At 43.1% G+C, this 15,224-nt stretch overlaps 1 protein-coding gene across 1 annotated transcript in view; it reads left to right on the forward strand.

The window, feature by feature from the left end:
- Positions 1 to 4,050: 4,050 nt before the first annotated feature.
- The window catches only part of FLT3 (fms related receptor tyrosine kinase 3), a gene marked incomplete at its 5' end in the record, with an annotated part of 57,499 nt that continues 46,325 nt past the window's right edge, over positions 4,051 to 15,224 (forward strand). Inside the window, 3 exons of the mRNA XM_065413278.1 lie at positions 4,051 to 4,066; positions 7,617 to 7,741; positions 14,570 to 14,775. Coding sequence (XP_065269350.1) covers positions 4,051 to 4,066; positions 7,617 to 7,741; positions 14,570 to 14,775 — 347 coding nt within the window. The remainder of the gene's footprint in view (positions 4,067 to 7,616; positions 7,742 to 14,569; positions 14,776 to 15,224) is intronic.

The following is a 15,224-nucleotide window of genomic DNA, read 5'->3' on the forward strand; positions in this document are numbered from 1 at the left end:
TGCTGCTTCTCCTTCATGCTCCCTAAGGAGAGATCTTTTAGATTCTGGCCTAGATGAAGACACAATGGATTGGACAAACTGGAGATGTTTATTATCAGAGCAGCCAAGAGAGATTTGTTATTTTGTGTATTAGACTGATGTAGTATCTCTTCAAGAATGGGATAATAAAGTCCAACAGAATAGGCAAGAAGATGAATGTACTTGCTGAATATTTATTGCTGCTGCACTTAATTTGTTTGTCCTGGCTTCAAAAATAACATTTCTTGTTTCTTCAGAAATTACAGTGCTAATCTGGAATTTTCTTTCAGCCTCGGAGATCCTTCCAAAAAGGGATAATACTTTAAGATTGATACTTTTGAATGAAAACAAGAAGATGTTTGAAATAGAGCTGTTAACCAAAAACACCAATGTGAAAGAGAAAATTAGGAACAGGTCTGGTTTCCAGATTTTAAATCAATGTTCTGGTGATGTAATATTTATATTATTGTAGTGTCCAGAGGCCCTGTTGTTCAAGATGCTGCCCAGAAGAGTTTACAGTCGATGAGCATATCTACACAGTTTGTGCACCTATTTAACTAGTTTTTAGTTATTTGTGTAATCAGTGATTTAGTTAATTTGGTGCATAAATTTTGCATAGACAAGGTTTAAGAAAGCATTTACAAGTAATTTTTGTTAAGAAAAATGGAATGCAAATCTTTAGCTTGCAATTAGAGAGAGAACTGGTTAAACTAGTTGTGAGCTGTGAAACTATCCATAAATTCAAAGACTTCAAAGGAATGCATATGTATTCAATACACATTGCTCTGTCTGAAGCAAATCCCATAAAGGAAATATGCAAAGGGAATTTGATTATAGGGTGTAAGGAATAGTTTGCATAGGGAAAAACATAATGGGTGAAATCCTGCCCACTAAAACTGAGGGCAAAACTCCCATTCACTTTAAAGGGGCTAGGGTTTTACCCAATGTGTCAGCCTGAGAGTAAGTAGGTGTATCTTTCGATGACTGTTGTGCCTGCTTTCTCTAGGGCTGAATTTAGCCCATAGTGTGTAAGACAGTCCAAGTAGGTTTTACTTGCATGCTAAAGGAGTGGAAAGATATAAATTACACCAAATAAAAAGGACACCATATTATTGGGTTTATTTTGGCACCCATTTAGGAAAATGGGGCTGGATTATATCTGTTCAGACTCCAAGCTCAGCACTTCAGAAGGGAGTTCATGCTTACCAGACCTAACGTACTGTTCATGAAGATGAGATGCTTATCTAAGACTTTTATAATTTCTTGTCTTCACAATCTGAACCATCATTTGTTCTATCAAATTTGTGACTTGGGAGTCCGCCTGTACAGAATTACATATACACTAGCTTGTTTTCGGTAATTATTGTTTTATGTTCTGAACCTTGTTGCGTGTACAGATCTCTGACTGCAGTGAAATAGTCTGACATTGAACAGCATGGACCAAATCCTGCTGAGAATTCAATGGATAGGTTGGTGCAGGAAGAAGATGGAGGAAGGAAGTCTTCCTTCTGCCTCAGTACCTCCAAGAAGCAGGGCAGGATTTCCACCTAGTGGTAAGAGGGGGTACTGCCACTAGTTCCACCAGTACACCAAGGAATTGGGGAAGATCTTCAGCAAAAATGCTGTGGATGCAGACTGCTACTTTTATGAAGCAGTAATAAGGTGTACCCACCTGCCTCTCTTTCCCCACCACCAAAGAAACTGTGAGTCAATCTTCTCTGCAATTGGAGGATGGCTTTGCATATTAGTTGAGCTAGCCCTACTCCCTTGCTTTCCCTCTTCTTTGCCTCTCCCAGTAGTAAAGGGTAAAGTAGGGAAGTGAAGTGAAGCAGAGTGAAGTTTGCGTAGCCAAAGAGCTAGGAGATAGACCATACGTTTTTAGAAGCTGGGCGTTATGTTTCAAGTATAATCTGAGTGTCTGGGGAAAGTCTCACAGAGATAAAATAGCGAGAGGCATCAGGAGCACTGAGAAGACTTGACAATATATTGCCCACTCTAGAATGAATGTTTCTAATAATGTGTGTTATGTGGAGACTGGTGCCAACTGAAAAAAAGCCTAAGCAAATGCAAAGAACTATATTGGTTGAAAGAAAATAAATGAAGTTTCAATACACTGTTTTGAGGAATGAAACTGCCAATCTTTTTGTTTAATTCTGTTTTTGTTCAGAACACAGCAGCCTATTTATTCAGTAGCATAATGATATCACCGCATGCTCTGCTCTTTTCACGGGCTTCCTGTTAAATCCTGATTCAGATTCAAAGTTTCAGTGCTCATCTGCAAAGCTCTCTATGGGATTGTTCCAATTTACCTCAAGAACTACTTCACTCTACGGGCTTGTCTACATTTCAAAAGTTGATCATGTTTGAACAGGATTGTAATCAATTGAGTTAAATGACACGGGGTTGCCCATGACAGACTTGTCAGTGTACACCAGAAAAAATCATGCTCACTGTCATGTCAACTAACCATGATTAATTATCATGATTTAAACCCTGGTGCCAATATAGTGCTGAACATGATTTATCCCGGCCTACAGTGACTGGCAAAGTTGTGGTCAGCAGCATCATACTCATGTCATCTAGCTTGATTATTTACAATATTGTTCAAACACAATATAATTCTGTAATGTAGAAAAAATCCTAATATGAAGGTATCCTCTGTGACAGCTATATTCCTCTGGAACAATGGAGCTATTTAAATAACATTACAGTGATGGGTGTGGTATAAGAACCAAGACAGATGGGTAGTTAAATGGATCTGAGAAGAAAATACAAAGGAGCCACACACAAGCATGGCCATGCATTGGTGGAGAGAGGGGGCGTTAGAGGTATATTGCCACTGGGGGAGGTATATTGCCACTGTTAATGATATCATGTGCACCGCTCTCTGAAGCTGTGCAGCTACACTGGCTTGAGTTTAAGACAAGGGGGGCAATGGACCCTTCCTCGCCACCCCTCTGGGTGGCTTGCACCTCAAGAGACAGGAGGAGCAGTCCCTGTGCTCAGAAAGCAGAGCCAATAATTGTACCTGGTCATTCTATAGGAGACCATCTCAGTACTGCCAACTCAAAAGATCAAAAAATATGAGCTGGACCACCTCATGAGATCAAAACTCATGAATCAGGTCCCAAAAGATCATGAGATTGGCTGCACAAATTATTTTGGGGAAGTTCTATGGTCTGTGTGATCATCTAGTCTGACCTGTAGTACAACAGTCCCTTCTGCCCATGGAATCTATGAATAATTGGGTCATCAGTATAGCCAACTCTGATAGGATATTTGGTATTTTTCTTAAAGCCCAAGCCTGACTCCTGATTTTTGAATGTTTGAGGTTGCCAGTACTGTCTCATTACTGGAAAAGTTTGAAACTTCGCACCCATGTATTTTCACTGCAGACCTATTAGTTTTCCCAGTAACTAGATTGTAACTAAACTGCATGAGCCTTTGCCTCCCACATATACTTCCATTAAGTGTGTTACTGGACCAAAGACTTTTTTTGGCCATTCCTTGTAACCACCTTCCTCTAACTACTCTGCTTCTGTACTCTTTATGGGTGCAGGTTGTGCTGGAAAGAATCTTTAGTGTAATTCCAGTCTATTGGTAGGCTTATGTAGGCAGCCTTGAAAGAGTGTCTGCATTACTAAGAGGATCCATATTAATCTACATACAGCAAAACTACTAATATATGCAAGAAAATTAGCAAAATAAATAAATAGCTCACTCATGTTCTGCCTTCTTCTTGTTCTGCTCCTCTCATGGTACTGCTCTGCTACCTTCCCCAATAAAAGAGAACTAACAACTTAAAATGCCTTGTTCAAAAATTTTAAGTAACACTTAACTTTCAAACACCTGAACAGCAAATGTAACTTTTCTTGTCTGCATCATAAACACTGACATTTTTATCTGTTTGAAATAATCAAAGTGGTGCTTTCTGTGCCGCCTTGGTTGCAAAGATTTGAACTGCTTCCTGAAGGTCCACAGTCTGGGCCAGCTCATGCTCTATTGAGATGGTTGCAAGGCCGACCAGCCTCTCCTGTGTCATTGTGGAGCGTAGATGTGTTTTTATTAACTTCAGCTTGGAGAAGCTGCGTTCTCCACTGTCAACTGTTACAGGAAGTATTAGAAGTATGCGCAGAGCAACAAAAGCATTTGGAAAGAGGGTGGTCATCTTATTTGTGCACATATATTCCAGAACAGCCTTTGGAGTTGATCTTGCTGAAATGTGTCTTGAAAGGGCTTTCAGTTCATCACCTAAATCACTCACATCAATATCGCGCATGTCATCATGTGTCAACACTGTCTCTAGTGCCCTGCATTGCTGGTGTAGGTCTTCTTCAGGTATAGTGAGGAGTTTTGGAATATCATACAACATCCCAAATATACTGCTGTGTTCCTTGAGCTGCATGAAACATTCTTCAACTGACTGTATTGCACAATCTAGCACCTGGTTAAAGAATTCAACTTTGAATTGTTGTTTGGGGTCTCTTATGGGATTATCCAGTGCCTTGTAATCAAAATGTCTTCTTCTTCAGTGACTCTTGTATTCTTGAATGGGTGGGGAAAATAGCTTCAGTGTAAAGTTCCTCTGCCAACTTCTGTGCACTCTTCAGAACGTTTTGAAATGCCTCATCTGACCGGTAAGACTGTAGGTATGACTTTGCTTTGTCCAGTTGTTCCATTGCTCCCGATATATCAAGGTCAACATTTATTTCAAACAGTAAGTCATGCCACAACACTAAGCCACACAGAAATTTGAAGTTATGTATGTTTCTGGTGATTCCATTTCCCTCTGCCACTGTTCTCCCACGAACAGTTCCTGTCATAGCATTATCCTCCATAATGGCAACTATGGCATCATCTATCTTCCCAATTTGGTGTTTGATAGGCTTTATCGCCTCCACTCAACTTTCCCATCGTGTGGCACTCAGTGGTTTCAGTGTCAGAGAGGATGTTCCCAGATGTTGCTTCAAAATTTGCCATCGATGAGTTGATGCAGAGAAAAATACATAGATGCTTTGAATTACATTAAAAAATTCAGCAGCCTCACTAGAAGCTGATGCTGCATCACTGACCACTAACTTCAATGAATGAGAACTGTATGGGACAAAAAAAGCTCGAGGGTTTAACTCTTGGATCCGTGTCTGCACTCCTGTGTTCTTTCCTCTCATGTTGGCACCATTATCGTAGCCCTGACCTCTCATGTCAGCTATCTCAATTCCTGTATCTCCCAGCTTTTTAAGAAGCACATTTGTCATACCAGCTCCTGTAGTATCATCAATGTGAATGGCCATTGTTTGGATTAGAAATCTGGAACAAGAAAGTGATTGGAAGGATGGATGGATTGAGCATTTGGGGTCAGATTCCCAGCTAGTATAAACTGGTGTAGCTCCCTTGAAGTCAATGAAGCTATGTTGGTTTATGCTGAGGATCCAGCTTTAGGTCTTCAACAGGTCTGTAAGGAGGATCCCTGATATGAAATGAAAAGAAAGAACATGCAAAAAACAAGTACAGAGCAAGGATGATAGAGAGGAATTTTGCAGAAACTGCCAATGAGAGGATCCTGAAATAGCAAGGCACCTGAGGAAGTTATACAGGCATCACATTTCCAAGATAGATGAACATAAGTTATCACATGAAGCTACCAGCATGACCAAACAAAATTTATGAGCATGTAAATGAAAATGACAAAATTATAAATTCCCATTAATGTCTTATCTAAACCTGTGGTTCTCAAACAGAGATACGCGTATCCCAGAGGGTACGCAGAGGTCTTCCAGGGGATACATCAACTCCTCTAGATATTTGCCTAGTTTTACAACAGGCTACATAAAAAGCAATAATGCAGTCAGTACAAACTAAAATTTCATACAGACAATGACTTGTTTGTACTGTTCTATATACTAAACACTGAAATGTAAGTACAATATTTATATTACAATTGATTTATTTGATAATTGTATGGTAAAAACGAGAAAGGAAGCCATTTTTCAGTAATAGTGTGCTGTGACACTTTTGTATTTTTATGTCTGGTTTTGTAAGCAAGTAGTTTTTAAGTGAGGTGAAACTTGGGGTATGCAATCCAAATCAGACTCCTGAAAGGGGTACATAGTCTGGAAAGGTTGAGAACCACTGATCTAAACTGTCTTTCACTATCTGCAATTTTGGTGCCTCCATCACCTGCCTTGATATTCTGTTTCACTGCTCAGTTATTCTTGCTGTGACTGCATTTTCCTAATATCTAGCCTAAATTTTTCCTTCTTTAACTTCAGACTCTTGCTTCAAGTCCAACCACCTTAAGAATCAATGTAAACAATGTGGCAGAGGCTTTTTACGTGTTTTGAAAGAACAGTTCTATTATGTTATTTTGGGATCCCATGCTTATTTATACAGTTGAGGGTCAGCTTGAAGAGCTTATCAAAATCACACACAGATCACTCCTCTGAGTTAGTTCCTTATTTTTACTTCTCTTTTTCTTTTTTCTGTGCATGCTTAGGTCTTGGGTTACTGTATTACACCGATAGGGCTAGAGTGTGTTTTTTTTTAAGCCATGGCCCTGCATGGGGCTAGTGCGGAGCCACACCACAACACACCGTCAAGGGCACGAAAGAGATTGTACCTCACAGCAAGCAGAATCTTTCTGGTGCTGCTCCTTGGGCACATGGAGAGTATAATTTGCTCGATCCATTGGGATGTTAACCCTTAGTGCCCTTGCCAGACTCCACGGGCCACTGTGAGGTTGGGGAGGGGAAATCCAGGGCCTTACCTCCTTCTTGCCATTCCCTGCCTCTTTTCCAGCATCCTGCTCCCCAGGAAAAGCAGAAGCAATGGTCCCTTTGCTCCCCAGAATGCAGGGAGCACAGGGACAGCTACTAGGAGTGTGTGTGTAAGTGGGGGAAGCTTCTTACTCTCCCATCTGCCTTGGCATGGTTGCCCAGAGGTTGCTCACAAACTGGGACATAATGTTGCTTATGATCATTTTATCCTATCTTTAAGATTATAAGTAGAAATGTAAATCATAAAGAGTAAGGAAATTCCTCACGTTCTATGTAGGGCTAAGTACTGCCCTGGCTAGTGCAGCAGGAATGAGAATTGCCAGGCAGGATTCTATGGGTGAGCTGGGAGTGGGATGAGGACGTGTTTGGGGCTGCACTTTGCTGCTGCTCTGATCAGAAGCACCCTGGGTTCCTGGGTGACAGATGAATCATCTTGGTGACAACAGGCAAGTTGAAACAGTAGCTGGCAGCTGAGAGATTCTGACCTGATGCTGCTGAGGCATACGCAGCATGACCCTTTAAGAGATTCTGACACATAAGAGAACTAGAAGATGTAGCACATGGTTTGTAATGGGTTTTTTATTTTGCATTTATTTTTATTCTAAAGCACTCTCCAGGATCCATAGGAGGCAGTCACGCAGTCACCCAGTTTGCAAGTATAAAATCAGATTGTGCAAGTGCATGTATGTACATGGACTTTTGCCTCCTTTTTTGAAAAAATATCTCTCTGTAGGTTTTATTGCATTCTATTTTCATTAAAATCATGATTATCCCCATCCCCACGTAGAAACATGACTGTATTTGTTTTCCATTTTGGTTTTGCAGTTCTTGCGATTACAGCAATGACTTTCACTTCTGCAACAAGCCAACATATGTCAGAGATTACATGCATGTTAATCAACCAGCAGAGTAAAGATTTAAGAACACTGGAGTCATCAGTATTTCTGGAGGTAAGCTAACAGTGAATGAATAGCCAACCACAAAAAAAAAAATTAAAAAAAAATAGCCTCATCCGAGATTAGGAAAAATAATAGTAGAGAAGGAAGCTTTGAAATCCATGCTGAGTTTAATATTTTTGAACTAGAAATAAGATAAATATCTAAAACGGAACGTTTGATCAATACTATGAGATTGTCTCACATAATTTGGCCTAAATTATTCACCTCTGAGTATATTTTGAAATGTATAAAGAAAAGGAAGTGTACGATTAGAAAGACAAATAATTTGGACATGGACTACAGCATCAAAGATGGATGTGTGGATCAAAGATCAATTTTCCCTTCCAGTGCTGAATTATTGGAGGGCTTGAAGGTCAACAACAGACCCTGTGCAACTGAAACCTGCTATTTCTTTTAGAGACTTAATTACAGAGACAATCCTATACAATCTTTTAATTCTTGGACAAATAAATGGATAGTTCTGCCACACCCAGAAGTAAACTAAGAAGAAGGTCCATGATTTTCCAGTGCTGGGTACCAAAAACGGAACACTCAAAATTGCAGCAACATGTTCTTCTGAATGCAAGAACATGAAGACTGTTCACCTCCTCTTGTCACAGAAAAATCAGATAGCACACATTTTTATGAAGATTCCCAAGGGTTTCTATGGGATGGTAATCCCATTTCTGTAATTGTATGTTCTCATCTGTATAATGGTGCTTTCTACAATATTCCACCAGTATTCACGTTCTGCTGCTTATGTCACATACTTTTCCATATCAGTCAGCTAATCGTTAATGTGATAATCCCATTTAGTAAATTCAAGTTTTGTAGGGCTAGACTGTGCCATTGTATTTCGCTGAGCAGAGTAAGGGGGTTTCTCTAGCTACTCCCCATTGGCAAATGGGCAGGGAAGTGGAAGAGATGGGCAGGCATTTGGATGGAAACTTGGCTTCTCCCCCTGTTCCCCTCCATCCCTCAGTGGGAAGAGTAACTGGCCAGGCAAAATGGAAGGAAATAACATACACCCTTTCATGTGCTGCAGTGAGTTATTTACTTTCACACACACACCCACACCACACCCCACGCCAAGCAGAAAGAAATCTCTTAGATAGGCTGCTCTTAGAATGGAGTAGTTACATGCCACCCTTTTACTCAGGCTGAGCCTAAAGGCTCAACTATTCTTCACTGGCTTTCAGAACCAGCATAGAATATTTATTTTTCCATTTGAGGTTCTCCTTTAGCCAGTGCTTAATTTGTGCTGGGGCTTGCCAGGGCTAAGCATCGGCACCTCTAGGCTTGGCAGTTCATAGCCCTGGCACCTCTGGGCTTGCTGCATCAGTTATGAGTGTAAAAAAATTGCTTGAGCCCTGGCACCTAATTGCTTGAGCCTCAGCACCTCTTTCATTATAAATTAAGCACTGCCTTTACTGATAGACAAAAGTGAGTAAATGCATGATAAGGAAGGTCATGGTGTATATAGTCTGTTCCTTGGTACAGTACAAAGCATGGAACAGAACTCCAGCAATATACAGAATGACACACAGCATGGTGCTAAGAGATTTCCTTACCTTGGGTTTGCAGTAGAGGCCTGAAGGAAAAGGATGGTCTTGCAGTTCTTTTATCCATGGAAATACCTAAAGGTAGGTGAAATCTGGAGTGAAAGCTTGAGTGATGTGTGATCTTAGGCCTGGACTACACTACAAAGTTAGGTCGAAGTAAGCCCCTTGTGTTGACCTAGTTGTTGTGCATGTGTCTACACTTAAATTTGTCTCCCACCGATGTAAGTGCCACATTACAGGAATGCAGTAACACCACCTTCCCCAGAAGCACTGAGCCATGGTTGACGTACTGAGGATGGCGTAGCACGAATGTAGACACTGTGTTACCTATGTAGAGCCTAACAGTCCCCAGTAGCTTTCCCACACTGCCCGACACTGCCCACTCTGGTCACAATTGTGAAATTTACTGCCCCAGGGTCACAGAGACCATAAGGCCCCCCGCCTTTAAAACCCTGTGAATTTTTGAAATGCTTTCTCCTGATTGTCCAGCACAGCGAGCACACCTAGTAGCTCTCCATTGTTGTGCACGGCTGCCCAGCTGGCCATGCTGGCTACACATGTCAGACGTGCTCCTGCCTAGAGTAGACAGGAGATATTGGATCTCCTGGGCCTGTGGGGAAAAGAGGCTGTGCAAGCACTGCTACAGAAACATGGACATGTATGAGAAGATTGCACGGGGGATGCTGGAGAAGGGGTATGACAGGGATCAGCAGCAGTGCCACTTGAAAGCCAAGGAACTGTGTCAGGCATATCAGAAGTCCAGGGATACCAACAGTCATTCTGGTGCCGAGTCACAGACCTACCACTTTTACAAAGAGCTGCATGCTATACTTGGCGGAGACCCCACTACTGCCCCACACACCACCATAAATACCTCCAAGAAGTCCAAGTCACAGGCCCCTGGCATGAACAGTGAGGACAAGGAGGAGGTGGAGGAGGAAGAGGAGGATGGGGGACGTGCGACCGGGGAGTTCAGCTATGCTCAGAGCCAGGACCTGTTTGAGACTCTACCGCAATCCAGTCAGTCCTAACAGTCGAGCTTGGACGAGCCTGATGCCGGGGCAGATCCTCAGGTAGGTGTGTACATTTATTTCCCATTACCGTGATGGTACCCACAACTTAACAGGACACAGCTGTCGACTTTTCATGAATTTACTTGTACTAGAAGAGGTAGCGGTACAACTGAGAGAGGCAGCGCATGACTCTTGCATTTGGGGAGGCTGGGCACAAGTGCCAGAAGCTCCCTAGAAGTGGGAGGGGCCACCGGCACCTGGACTGTAGCCCCACTCACCGCTCCGCTCTGAGGTCCGGCCCACACTCCACCCCCACTTTGCTCTGAGGCCCTGCTCGGGCTCCTCCCCAGAGCCCCTGCCCCCACTCCACCTCTTCCTGCCCCCGTTCCGCCACTTCCCTCAGGGCCTCGCCCCTACTCTGCCTCTTCCCCCGAGTTCCCCTTCCCCCGCCTGCTGCTTGCTCCTCTCCAGCCCCTCCCCAAGTCCCCTGCCGCTTGCTCCTTTCTGCCCTCTCTTGCCTTAAGGGCAAGTGACAGGGAGAGAGGCGGAGCAAGGGTGGGAAGAGGCGGAGTGAGGATGATACCTCGGGGGGAAGAGGCACAACACGGGAGGGGCCACGGGGGAAGAGGCCGAGCAGGAGTGGGGCCTCGGGGCAGAGCGCAAGATGGGCCACAGTCCGGATGCCAGTGGCCCTCCACTTCTTGGGAGCTTTTAGCACGGCACTCCAAAGGTGGCGGGCTGACGCACCTCCAAAGGGGGTGCTTCTTATACTGGCATTTCTCCCAAGCCCCTTATACCCACCACTCAGTGGTAGCATTGTTATCTGCTTTTTATTCCCCTCCAGAGTTAACCAAGGGGGTGGTGTGTGTGCATGCGGAACAGTTTGTTTAGGTACAGAGAGATGGCCCTTGCATTCTCCTGAGAGATCTCGATGAAACTTTCATGGAGGTATTCTCAGTCCTCTACCAAAGGTTTCTAGGGATGGCAGCCTTATTTCTTCCTCCCCGATAAGACACTTTCCCACACCAGTCAGCAATAACTTCAGCAGGCACTATTGCAATACACAGGCTAGCGGAAAATGGGCAGCAGCTGTGCTCTCTGTGCCTTTGTTACCCTCAGGGGTGAGATATCAGCTAAAATCACCACCGCCTGTGGAAAATGGCGGCAGTATTCAGTGCCAGTGCCCTATACTCATAGTTTCATGCAACTAAGCAATTCCCTCTTCATTTCCCTCACTCTTGGTGGACCCTTGTGCTCTGCAAAAGCAATCCCAAGCAGAAGTGTCAATAAGCCTGTCTTGTTTAAAGCTTTAGGGGAGCAAGGGAAGGGAGTTCTGAATCTTAACTTTCACTTTACATTGTGACTGTACTGACAGTGTTTACCTCTTTTATCTGCAACTCCTGCCATTGCCATTGCGGCTTTGAGGAATTCCCCACACACACCTGCAGAATGATTGAGCTAGATAAGGAGAAAGAAGAGGACATGGGATGACATGTTCAGTGAAATCCTGCAAGCCAGTGCTGCATCAGACTGTGAGCAAAAGGCCTAGAGGGTGAACATGGTAGACAGCCTGAGGAAGGAAAGTGTGGACAGGAGAAAGGTCCAGGAATCCCAGCAGGAAAAGGAGAGGGAGATGCACGAGGATATAATGGGGCTTCTCCAGCAACAAAGGCAGATGCTGCAAACTCTTGTGGACCTAGAAGTTCAAAAATCACAGGCTCAACTCCCTTTGCAGCCTATGAAAAACTCCATTACAGCACCTCCCTACAGCCCCCTCAACATTCCATGTGGCTTCACAGGCTGCTGTCCTATCCATACCACTCCATCCAGCGGGACATGAGGGACAACCACCACTTCACATACACTGACCTGTGAAAGCCACAGTTGCTGTATGTGTAGGTAAAATGGACATGAATGTTCATTCCCTTGTTAAGCTCTGTTCCATTATTTTATTACGTTTTTAATGTATTTGCTTTTACATTGCACAGATTTTTCTTTTCCCTGGTTTTGTTACTGAATAAAATACTATTATCTGGAAAATAATTCATCTTTATTAGTGCTCAACATATGCTGCTGAGCGCCCAGCAGTTTTGAAAGCACCCACTTCCTTGTTACTGTACAGTGTGACCCGACTCATAGGATCAGTAATAAACACAGTGTACTAATCAGTGTACTGTCAAATTAATAGGTGCATTGTCAGTGTTATAATCACAGATGTACATCAAGCACCACACAATTCCTAACAGGCCCCAAAACATAAGGGCCAGGTAGAGCACAGTACACCACAATGTATTATTGTGGCTCACTGTTAAAGTGCTCTTTCAAAGCCGCCCTGATCTATATAGCTCCGTGTTGAGCTCTTCTAATAGCCCTCATATCTTTCTGTTCAAACTCAGCAGACAGTTGTTCCACCTCTGCCCTCCACTCTGGCGGCAACTTTCCCCCCTTTGCTTCATAAATATTATGCAGGTCACATCAGGCAGCTATAACCATTGAGATGTTTTTTTCACTGAGATCCAATCTTGTGAGTAAACAACGCTAGTGTCCCTTCAGTCTACCAAAAGCTCATTCAATTGTCATTCTGCACCTGCTGAGCTGGTAGTCGAATTGTTCTTTGGTGCTGTCAAGGTGGCCATTGTACGTCTTCATGAACCAGGGGAGCGAGGTGCAGGCTGGATCCCCCAGGATCACTATTTGCATTTCAATATTGCCAGTGGTAATCTGTTGGTCGGGAAAGAAAGTCCCTGCTTGTAGCTTCCTAAATAGTCCTGTGTTCTTAAAGATGCAAGCATCATGCACCTTCTCTGACCAGCCAACACTGATGTCAGTGAAGCATCCTTGGTGATCCACCAGCACTTACATAACCATAGAAAAGTAGCCCTTTCTGTTGATGTATTCTGTGGCAAGGTGGTCTGGTGCCAAAAATACATGTTGAATATGTGGGAACCCCATTACTACAAATCCATCCACTATGTTTTAAACATTGCCAAGAGTCACAGTCCTGCATAGCAGAAGAAGATTGAATGACCCTCCACACTTGCATGACAATGGCCCCCATAGTGGATTTTCCAACTCAAAATGATTTCCCACTGACCAGTAGCAATCTGGCACTGCAAGTTTCCACAGTGTGATCACCACTTGCTTCTCCACGGTCAGTGCAGCTCCCATTCAGGTGCTCCTGCGCTGGAAGGCTGGGGCGAGCTTGGCACACAGATCCGGGAATGTAGCCTTGCACATCCACAAGTTCTGCAGCCGCTGCTCATCATCCGAAACCTGCATCACGATGCGATCCCACCAGTCAGTGCTCATTTCTTGGGCCCAGTAGCCAAGATTCCACAATCTCCAGCTGCTCCACGAACACCACCAATAACCTTGAATTGGCTTTCGCTCTCTGGCCTCCAAGAAATCGTCATGTTCCATGCTGATTCAGTTCTTCTTACGGCTCTGCAAATACTGAAGGATCATGCATCTTGTGCTTGCAATGCTTATGACAATACTGCAGAGCTGTGCAGGCTCCATGCTTCCATCAGAGATGAAGGACAGTGTGGAGGGCCACACAGGTTCATTGGACTTTTAAAAAAAGACACAAAAAATATGGGATATAGATGACATTATGGGATGCAGACAGTTGCATGCTGGGAAGTTGACCCTTTGCTCCCAGTCAGCCCTGCACAACTCATTTCTGCCCCACCATGCAGTGCCAAAACATCCCAAAAGAGTGCACTGGATGGTGGCGGTTTGCACACTGAAATACCTGCCCATGGTGCACTGCGCTGTGCATCGACACAAGCACTCCTGGGGAATATGTTCAGCACTTATGCAAGGATCCAAGTGTTTCGCACACACGCATGATAAGCTCTGGCAGCTTTATGCCAATGTGACTTGCGTGAACCAAAGCTTGTAGTGTAGACATGGCCTTAATCATTAGGAGAAAGTAGCACATTACTGACTGAACTGCTACTAACTATACTGTCAGCCCAGAAAGCAAAACTTGTTAGTATAGCGCAAATCTTCCTGCATTTGTTCATTCAGTAGAATTAAACATATTTGATGAGCTAAATTGAAGAGGGAAACAAGAATGAAAGTATAGTATTAAGATTACTTTTGTTTATAATTACTATGCATATATATGTGTTATCAATAGGCATAGGCATATTTTTAATAGAGTGAAGTCTTTTAATAGGTGAACTTCCTTTTTAAATGTTTAAATCTGAAAAATCCAGTTACCACCATTAGACATAGCAATCTGTTTTATTGCAATGCAGATGCCTAGTATTTCGGAAGATCTTGGTTGTGATTTGAGTTCTCAAAGCACAGAGAATGTCTATGAAACAGCAAAAAGTGTGGAAGTTGACGTGCTAGGAGACATTGAATTAAAAGTGATCATGAATATTTCAGAGACCATTTCATGCCTTTGGGTCTTCAAAGAGAACCAAGCTGACTGCAAACCCTCACTGGACTCAGAAAACCGGTAGGTAAAGGGCTGTACTGAATCAAAAAACCTAAATGGGATACTTTCATTAGAGCATGCAGATGGGATATTTTCCATATGAGAAGGCTTATTTATCATTTCTTTTCACATTATTTGTTATATTCCTAAACCTATCTATCTTAATTATTATCACCACTAAACTGCATGTTGATAAATTGCTGTTTATGCACTAGGAAAGCAATGAACGCTGGCTTTATAGTTTACAATATAGTGATTCTTTGCATTTGTATAGCACGTTATATCTGAGGATTTCAACAGATTTTACAAACATTCATCAATTCAAGCATCACAGTGCTCAAGTCAAGGAAACCAAGGCACAAAAAGGTTAATGCAATGCCTTGCCCAAGGTTACACTGCAGTTCAGCATCAGAGCCTAGAATACCACCCTAATTCTCTTGACTGTGTTCTAGCCACAAGTCCATACTTCC

This window comes from Emys orbicularis, chromosome 1 (genome assembly GCF_028017835.1).
Source record: "Emys orbicularis isolate rEmyOrb1 chromosome 1, rEmyOrb1.hap1, whole genome shotgun sequence".
In the NCBI taxonomy this organism is placed as follows: domain Eukaryota; kingdom Metazoa; phylum Chordata; order Testudines; family Emydidae; genus Emys; species Emys orbicularis.